At 46.1% G+C, this 10,242-nt stretch overlaps 1 protein-coding gene across 1 annotated transcript in view; it reads right to left on the bottom strand.

Annotated features, from left to right (window-relative positions):
- Positions 1 to 10,242, bottom strand: part of TMEM181 (transmembrane protein 181) — a 106,734-nt gene that overhangs the window by 29,320 nt on the left and 67,172 nt on the right. The window contains 1 exon segment of the mRNA XM_011952763.1: positions 897 to 977. Within this exon segment, the coding sequence (XP_011808153.1) occupies positions 897 to 977 (81 nt within the window).

Genomic DNA, 10,242 nt, shown 5'->3' with positions numbered 1-10,242 from the left:
CCCTCCAGCTCCCTGTGGCTCCAGCACCCACGCCCTTCCCTCCAGCTCCCTGTGGCTCCAGCACCCACGCCCTTCCCTCCAGCTCCCTGTGGCTCTAGCACTCACGCCTTTCGCTCCAGCAGAGCATCTGCTCACAGGTGCACACGCCTGTGTCTTTCCATGCACAGTTACTCTGAGAAATACCAAGTGTTCCTGGGTGGACGCATTTCCTAAATGTCACCTCCCCACCATCCTGCACCAGGACAAGCAGCTGATGAGGGCAGAACGCCACGCTTCAGGCGGCAACAGATCACTACATGAAGCACCCTTTCCCTTCCTCCAATTTACTAATTCTCATCTTCACAGACTGGGGCTCTGGGGGGCTCCCTTGGGTTTCTCAGGGTAAGCATTTCCCCCAAAGCTACTGTGGGCTCGTGGACAGAAACCTCAGATCCCAAATGAGCCCAACGCCTGCATTTCCAAAACACTTCTCTTTGGCCTTATTCCTGAAAATGCCCAAAAACACAAAGGACTGGTACAACTATAAACATATAAAATATAAAAACCCAACAGCATGCTGCATCTGTACTCAGAGAAGCTCACTCAAATAAGGCAGACTTCCTTCCATACAGGTGAAATGGCACTTCTCACAGCACATGATGAACATTTACTTAAAACTCGGTGATGTGTAATGACTCCTGCACTCTACAGAAATCCTGAATACAGGATACCACATCATTCTTTCTCTCATGACAGCATCTTGGCAGACACAGAGTAGCAACATCAGCACAGCCCACTGGATGGAGCATCTGAGTTCAGATCAATCTCCATGTGGCTTGCACCGAAGATCATAACTGCATCAACCAGCTTCTTCCTGGCTGGGATCTGCCGTGGTCCGTCAGGCGAATGGTACTCACAGTGACGATGAAGGTGAGCACCACAAAGAAAAACCGGAACCAGATTTCCAACTGGGAGAAGGCAGGGTTATAAGTCTTCCACTAAAATAGAAAGTGAGGAAAATGATTTGAAAAAAATATACGTGCATCTAAGAGAAAATACATAAGATTACTAATAGTTATCTCTAGATATGAGACTATATATATATATATACACACACACACACACATATACTTTTTTTTGGGGGGGGGATGGAGTCTCGCTCTGTCGCCCAGGCTGGAGTGAAAAGGCACAATCTTGGCTCACTGCAACCTCCGCCTCCCAGGTTCAAGCACTTCTCCTGCCTCAGCCTCCTGAGTAGCTGGGATTACAGGTGCCTGCCACCATGCAGGTTAAATTTTTACATTTAGTACAGTTTACTTTTTTATCAAAGGACACAGACATAAAAAATCTTAATTATCAAGAACAAAAAATAATTTCAAATGGTGTTATATGGATGATAAATCTGACAAATTATTTTATAATCATAAGAGCATTTGGATCTTAAATCTCATGTCAAAAATCAACCTTGTCAATCTCTTTATTAGAAATAGTCATACTTTCCATCAAAAGAAAGTTTTAAAAGATGTAAAAGTGCGACTAGAATGTTATAACAAAGTCAAAGTAAAACCTTTAAGTATGAATGTGAAAGCAGAAGAGTGAGTTGCAGTTGAAGGAGTCTGTTCTGATGCTGACCAGGCAGTCCCAGGTGTGCCAAGTATGCACCGCTGGAGCCGAGGACAGGACACTGCTGCTGACAGCAGGGCAGAGGCCAGCCACCGCCAACCTAAGCACGAGCCAGGTCCATAACCAGACCCCAGAACACTGCGCTCACAGGGCCAGTGAGCCTCATCATTCTGATGCATTGAATTCAAGTCATCTGAGCAATTTAAAAAATCGACTTCAGTACAGATAGAGTCACAGATGCTAGATTTACCTGTTACACACACGCACACACGCATGCATGCACAAGGATGATTTAAGACACTGGACCTGAGGAAGTCATGAAGGGTAGTAACCTCTGACTGATGGCAAACAATAAGGGCTGCCCCTGGTGGCCCCACATCATGGAGGGGAACCCAGGCAGAGCCATGGCTGGGAGACCAGGGAGACAGGGCTGTCCTGAATCCACAGGACAGAGTGCTGGAAAAGAGAGCTGTACAGAGAAAGAACGAAGCTCCCAAAAAGCCAGTGCCTGGCACCCACAGAGCCAGTCATGGTACCTGTTCCCACAAGATAGAGAAGAAACTCATCATCAAAGGACACTGGGTAGCATATGCTAAATGCTTTTGCCTCAGTGGTAGGAAAAAACTAGCGTCAGACTTCATGCTGCTTTGGCCCCACCTAGCAATGTTGAAAAGCAAGGCCAGAAAAGATCAAACTATTTCCAAGGAAATTAACAACGTCCCAGAACAAAGCTCAGGGATATTTATAAGGTATCAAACCTAGCAATCAATAACGTCTGGCATTGAACCGAAAGTACCAGACACACCAAAAAGCAGGAAAATACAAACCATATGAGGAAAAAACCAACCAATCAAAACTGGCCCAGAAATCACAGATGACAAAATTAGCAGATAAGGAAATCAAGCAGCTAGATGAAAGATTTTTGTGTTAAATAAAGACTTGGAAGATGATCAATAGATGAGACACTACAGAGATTGGTAAATGTGAAGGCACAGCAATAGAAGCTATCTAAAATAAAACTAAAAAAAAAAACCTGAAAAAAATGAACAGAGCATCAGGAGCTTTGGACAACTTCAAGTGGCCTAATACAGGGGTCCCCAGCCCCCAGGCCAGAGACCAGTACTGGCCACGTGGCCTGTCAGCAACCGGGCCATACAGCAGGAGGTGAGCAATGGGCCAGCAGGCATTACTGTCTGAGCTCCACCTGTCAGATTGTCCAGGGCATTAGATTCTCATAGAAGCACGAACCTGCTGTGAACTGTGCAGGGGAGGGATCTAGGCTGCATACTCCTTATGAGAATCTAATGATAAATGTAATGCACTTGGGTCTTCCCAAAATCATCCCCAACCAACCCTGGTCCATGGAAAAACTATCTTCCATGAAACCAGTCCCCAATGCCAAAAAGGTTGGGGACCAGTGGCCTAATTTGGGGTCCCTGAATTTGGGAGGTCAGGGGACCAGAAGGACAAAAAAAGTATTTGAAGAGATAATGGCCAAAATGTTTCCAATTTGATAAAAACTATCAACTCACAAATCCAAGAAGCTCAATGGACCCCAAGCACAAGACACGAGGAAAAGTAGAAGCAGCACCCTAAGAGAAAAATCTTTAAAGGGGGTGGGGAGAGGGAAGAACAAAGAACATTATTACAGAAAAGGAAGATAAGGACAAAGATAAGGTACATCAGATTTCTTGTCAGAAAAATGCAAGCCAGAAGACAGTGACCAACATTTTCTAAGTGTGTGAATTAGGCCAGATGCTGTGGCTCATGCCTGTAATCCCAACACTTTGGGAGGCCGAGGTAGGAGGATAGTTTGAGGCCAGGAGTTTGAGACTAGCCTGATCAACACAGCAAGACCTTGTCTCTACAAAAATGAAAAATAAAAAAACTAGCCAGCATGGTGGCGTGTGCCTGTAGTCACAGCTACTCAGGAGGCAGAGGTCAGGGTCAGTGAGCTATGATCGTATCACTATACTCCAGCCTAGGTGACAGAGCAAGATCCCATCTCAAAAAAAAAAAAAAAGTACATAAATTAAAACCACAATGTAAAACCATAAAATACCATTATACACCTATGACAACAGCCAAAATTGAAAAGACTAACCATACCCAGCATTGATGGGATACGAAGTAACTGAAACCCTCATACGCTACTGGTATAACATAAAATAACACAACCACTCTGCAAAACAGTTTGTGACTTTCTTAACTGCATGGGCTCAACCATTCCATTTCTAGCATTTATCCAAGAGAAATGAAGCATATGTCCACACAAAGATTTATACACAGATGTTCACTGCTGCTTTCTTTGTAACAGCCCCAAACTGGAAGCACTTCAAATGTCCATCAACAGATGAATGAATAAGCAATTTGTTACATTTATACTAGAATATCACTATGGACACACTCATCATTGATCAAGCTCAAAATAATTATGCTACATGAAACAATTCAAACATACTGGAGTATATATTGTATAATACCAGTTACATAAAATTCTAAAAAAAAATGCAAATAAGTGTGTTGTGAAAACAGATCAGTGACTTTCCAGGGATGGGAAAGGACAGGAGGAAGGGGCACAAGATGTTTAGGGATAATGGCTGGTGAGGGGATGCTTATGATCTTATTTGTGGGAACGGTTTCCCAGGTTTCACTGTGTGTCAACTATACCTCAATAAAGCTGCCAAACAAAATCCAACCACTAACAATAGATGGTAATGGGGAAGTGGAGATCACAGTGATTCAGGTTCAAATTCCAGCTCTTCCCGTTACTAGTTGGGCAAATGACTTAATCTCATGAAACCTCATTTCCTCCATAAAATGGGGATGCTAGTAACCTACTTACCTACTTAACATAATTATTATAGCCTTTTAGCCTCGTTTTTATTTTATTTTATTTTTTTTGAGACAGTCTTGCTCTGTTGCCCAGCCTGGGCTGCAGTGGCAGGATCTCAGCTCACTGCAACCTCTGCCTCCTGGGTTCAAGTGATTCTCCTGCCTCAGCCTCCCGAGCAGCTGGGACTACAGCAGCGTGCCACCACTCTCAGCTAATTTTTGTATTTTTAGTTGAGATGGGGTTTCACCATATTGGCCAGGCTGGTCTCGAACTCCTGACCTTGTGATCCACCTGCATCAGCCTCCCAAAGTGCTGGGATTACAGGCATGAGCCACTGCACCTGGCCCTCTCCTGGGTTCAAGCGATTCTCCTGCTTCAACTTCCCGAGTAGCTGGGATTACAGGCATGTGCCACCACGTACGGCTAATTTTGTATTTTTCGCAGAGACAAGGTTTCACTATGTTGGTCAGGCTGGTCTCAAACTCCTGACCTCAGGTGATCTGCCAGCCTCGGCCTCCCAAAGTGCTGGGATTACAGGCGTGAGCCACCACACCCAGCCTATCATAGCATTTTAATGAGATGATGCATATTAAAAGCTAAGCACAATGGCCAGCAAACAGCAAAGGTTCAGTAAACAAGAGTTGCTACTACAAATCCAAAACATCATATAACTATTAGGATTATTGCTACAGCATTTAAATATTATAACAGTATTATATCATTTATAGAATGATCAAAGTAGTGACTTGAGCATTTGGGGGGAGTGTTGATATAAACATAATATTCAGATTAAAAACGTTTACTACATATAATATTCAGATTAAAAACGTTTACTACATGTCTTAGTTGAACAAACATACTCTAAGACACAGTCAAGAAGAGAAAAAAAAAAGAATTGCTACCATCAGATAAAAACACAAAATTTCCTTGAAGTAATAGGCCTGAAAGGTTGGGTGGTTGTTTTTACTCTCAAGGAACCGTAACTCTTAAAAAAATAACCTCAGACTCCCGTGGAGGAGGGGGATTCTAGCTTAAGATTCTGTTAGAGCAACAGAAAATAATCAACTCACTCTCATTAAAAATTAACACTAGGGTCGGATGCGGTGGCTCACAACTGTAATCCCAGCACTTTGGAAGGCTGAGGTGGGTGGATCACCTGAGGTCAGGAGTTTGAGACCAGCCTGGGAAACATGGCGAAACCCCAACTCTACTAAAAATACAAAAATTAGCCAGGCATGGTGGTGTGTGCCTGTAATCCCAACTACTTGGGAAGATGAGGCAGGGAGAACTGCTTGAACATGGGAGGTGGAGGTTGCAGTGAGCCGAGATTGCACCACTGCACTCTAGCCTGGGCAACAGAGCAAGACCCCATCTCCAAAAAAGAAAAAAGAAAAGAAACATTAACACTAGGCTGGGCATGGTGGCTCATGCCTACAATCCCAGCACTTTGGGAGGCCGAGGCAGACGGATCACCTGAGGTCAGGAGTTCAAGACCAGCCTGACCAACATGGTGAAACCTCATCTCTACTAAATATAGAGACATGGTGTTGCATGTCTGTAATCCCAGGTACTCCTGAGGCAGGAGAATCGCTTGAACCCAGGAGGCAGCAGTTGCAATGACCGAGATTGCATTGCATTCCAGCCTGGGCAAAAGAGCAAAACTCCATCTCAAAAACAAAAACAAAAAAATTAACACTAGAAAACAATGCTTTATTCAATAAATGTAGCTAATCTAAAACATGCATCTTAGTTCTCAAATGTGAGCTAATGAGACAGCACACTTTGGTCCAGCTTTCAAACGAGACCCTGCGCACCAAGCCTGCTATGTGCCCTGCAGGAGGCAGGCGGCACCTTCATCACACTCCATCCCAGCTTCCTTCCTCCTGTCATGCGTCCCCATCCTCCTGGTTCTGGGAAAAGCCGTTTTCACATATGCTGACTCTCTGGGAGGCCAAGCAGCCAAGCAGAATCACCTCTGTGCTCCTCCTGGGCCAGCCCAGCTGACAGCTCAATCCGACATGCATTTGTGCCAAGGGCTTGAAAGGCTGTGTCTTCCCAAGCAAACTGCAAGAAGCCCCGAGAGTAGGGCCTTGGCCCCTCCATGACACACAATGGCCTCCAGGTGCACTGGATCCCCTGAGCTGGGGCCAGAAGGTCCACAGGGAGCAAGCCCAGCCAGCACTGCACAGGTGTCCAAGCAGAGGTCATCCTGTCCCGTCCCGTGGGCACTGTCAGGTCCACTGTGTGGACCCAACTCTAGGGAACTTAGTTTGGGGGTTTTGTTTGTTCTGTGTTTATTTTTAAACTCCCAAATACATTTTTGAAATTAAAACGTAAAATAAGTAAAATGAAATAAAAAATACAGTTCCCAGAAAATACCCTGGGGCTTAGACATTCCCTTTGAAATCTGAAGCACTGTCACTCGGTACTCAAGCTTTGACGTCAAGGTCCCTTTGGCATCACAAAGCTGCTGTCTTTGTCCTTCCAGAGCCAGAACTTGCCCTGTGACGCCACGAAGTTACATTTGGAACAAGTGCCCACACCATACCCTGGGCCACTCCTCCCCGATTACATCTCCCGTGCGCCCATCCATCCATCCACATCTGCTGAGCACAACCTTGTTCTCCGCGCAAGCACGGGTGATGTCAAATCCCATGCAGCACGAAATAAGTGATTTTAACAAAAATGTGACCAGTAAAAGGCCTCCAGGAGCTGACTGGCTCTTTGGCGCAGAACAAACGTTTCCTCACATCCTCAGAGTCCTCTGAATGGACAACCACAGAAACAGACGCGGTGAGGGACGTGTCACAGTTACCTGTGCAGCACCAAGCAAAGTGCCTGGGCTAGGGGCCCGGCTTCAGATTCACAGCCTGGATGCCCATGTTTTAAAACAACATGAAATGGCCAGGCGCAGTGGCTCATGCCTGTAATCCCAGCACTTTGGGAGGCCGAGGTGGGTGGATCACGAGGTCAGGAGATCGAGACCATCCTGGCTAACACGGTGAAACCCTGTCTCTACTAAAAATACAAAAAATTAGCCGGGCGCAGTGGCAGGTGCCTGTAGTCCCAGCTACTCGGGAGGCTGTGGCAGGAAAATGGCATGAACCCGGAAGGCAGAGCTTGCAGTGAGCCGAGATAGCGCCACTGCACTCCAGCCTGGGCGACAAACAAAACAAAAGAAAAGAAAAGAAAACAAAACAAAACAAAACAAAACAAAACATGAAATGCACTGTCCAGGAATACTAGGGGGCTGGAAATGAGAACGATGTAGCAAGCACAGGTCCGAGAAGCCAGGTGGCACTCAAGAAAGTATAGTAAGCACAGGTCCAAGAAGCCGGGCGGCACTCAGGAAAGCACAGTAAGCACAGGTCCGAGAAGCCGCGCAACACTCAGGAAAGTATGGCCTGGCGCTCTCCTCTCAGTTCCCCTGGGAAACCGGAGGGCAGCCACAGGTAACAGCCTGAAGGACTCTGGAACGTGAGCTGCTGTTTTCATCTCACGCCCCAGTCAAAGGTCATGGCTTACAGGAAAATGGAGGAAATGAGACGTGAATAGCTGGCCACAGAGTGTCACTCAAAAGTCGGCCGGAAAAACAATCAGAGGATAAAATGCCCAGAGTAACGAAAAGGACCCAGGGTGCTGAGGATGACGCATGTGACATGACCAGAGAAGGTGCCTGCAAAATCTCAGAAGAGAACAAAAAAAGTGAGTACAAGTGATTTTTGTGGTGTCAAAGGTCACTGTATGCAGAGCATGGCCGATGAAACCACCTTTTAAAAATGCATATGAGGTAGCATCATCCCACAAGTGCCAGTGAGACCTAGTGAGTGGTCTCATGGCCTGAACGTGGCAATGGGTGTGGGCACGATGTATTCCAAAGAGAAAGAGCTGATAACAAGAGGGACAGAGAAAAGGATCACCACTTGCTACAGTTTGAATTTGTCCCTCCAAAATTCATGTTTAAACTTAGCCCCCATTATGGTGGTACTGTGAGGTGGAGAATCTGGGAAAGTGATTATGTCATAAGGACTCTGCCCTCATGAATGGATTTGCACCTTATAAAAGGAATAGAGGGGTGCGGTGCAGTGGCTCATACTTGTAATCCCAATACTTTTGGAGGCTGAGGTGGAAGGATTGGTTGAGCCCAGGAGTTCGAGCCTGGGCAACACAGTGAGACTTTGTCTCTAGAAAAAAAAAAAAAAAAATTAAAAAATCCAAGCCAGGCATGGTGGTGTGTGCCTGTCTGGTTCCAGCTACTTAGGAGACTGGGGTGGAAGGATCGCTTGAGCCTGGGAGGTTGACATTGCACTGAGATGTGATCGTGCCACTGCACTCTAGATTGGGTGACAGAGTAAAACCCTGTCTCAAAAAAGGGGGGGCTAGCTGAGGCCCCCTTTGTCCTTCCATCCCTTCCACGGAGGGCACAGAATGTGTCCTTTCCAGAGGATGCAGCAACAAGGCACCATCTTGGAAGCAGAGAACAGCCCTCACCAGACACCCAAACCTGCCAGTGCCTGGATCCTGGACTGCCCAGCCCTCCACAACTGTAAGGAATAAATCTCTATTATTTATAAATTACCCGGTGTGTGGTGTACAGTTACAGCAACATAGACTAAGACACCATTCTACTTCAAAAAGATAAACATTTAAGTAGAAACCAGTGAACCAAATGTTCATGGAAAATGGGGTTGAGAACAAAAGGACAGAGAAATCAGCTTCTTGAGTTAAAGGGAGACGGCATCAACAACAGTGCCAGATGGAAGACACAGCCCACACGACAGGCTCAGGCAGGAAAGGGCCATCGACCATCTAGACATCTGCTCAGCACAGACAACTTCCACTGAAAACAGAGCCTCATCTGAACATGCTGGGTGCATGGTGACAATTTTCTCTCAGTACATTAGGGAAGTGATACGGTTTAGCTGTGCCCCCACCCAAATCTCAACTTAAAGTATATCTCCCAGAATTCCCATGTGTTGTGGGAGGGACCCAGGGGAGGTCATTAAATCATGGGGGCCAGCCTTTCCCGTGCTATTCTCGTGATAGTGAATAAGTCTCATGAGATCTGATTGGTTTATCAGGGGTTTCCACTTTTGCTTCTTCCTCATTTTCTCTTGCTGCTGCCATGTAAAAAGAGCCTTTCGCTTCCCGCCATGATTCTGAGGCCTCCACAGCCATGTGGAACTCTACGTCCAATTAAACCCCTTTTTCTTCCCAGTCTTGAGTATGTCTTTGTCAGCAGTATGAAAACAGACTAATACAGGAAGAAACCAGGGTCATTTTACCCTGAATTTGATTGTCATCAACAAGGAAGAGCTGGTTAGTGAAACAAACAGTGGCACCAGGGGAAGGTGTCCGTGTGGTCCTGGTGCTCTTTTATCAGAGCCAAGGGCACCACCAGGCTCGGTGAAATGGAGCCCCGACTCCAGCAACGCAGAACTCAGAACTCCAAAGGCCAAAGATTTCCCAAGGAAACGCCAAACAAAACAAAAGCAACAGAAACTCTCAAAGGTTAATTGCGTCAGTATGGCCAGCCACACACGGTACTGCTGAAGAAGCAAGAGCTGTCTCAAGAACTGTGCAGCCACACTGGCAGCAGCTCCAATTTGTCAGGCACACCGTATACCATTAAGTTCCTACTGAAGGTAACGTGTATTAAGAATCGGACAGGTATCGGGCGGGTGCGGTGGCTCACACCTGTAATCCCAGCACTTTGGGAGGCTGAGGTAGGCGGATCACAAGGTCAGGAGATCGAGACCATCTTGGCTAACATGGTGAAACCCCGTCTCTACTAAAAATACAAA

The sequence above is a fragment of the Colobus angolensis genome, unplaced genomic scaffold (genome assembly GCF_000951035.1).
Source record: "Colobus angolensis palliatus isolate OR3802 unplaced genomic scaffold, Cang.pa_1.0 Scaffold35, whole genome shotgun sequence".
In the NCBI taxonomy this organism is placed as follows: domain Eukaryota; kingdom Metazoa; phylum Chordata; class Mammalia; order Primates; family Cercopithecidae; genus Colobus; species Colobus angolensis.
The sequence above is the reverse complement of the archived record's forward strand: the minus strand, read 5'-3'. Positions and strand labels throughout refer to the sequence as shown.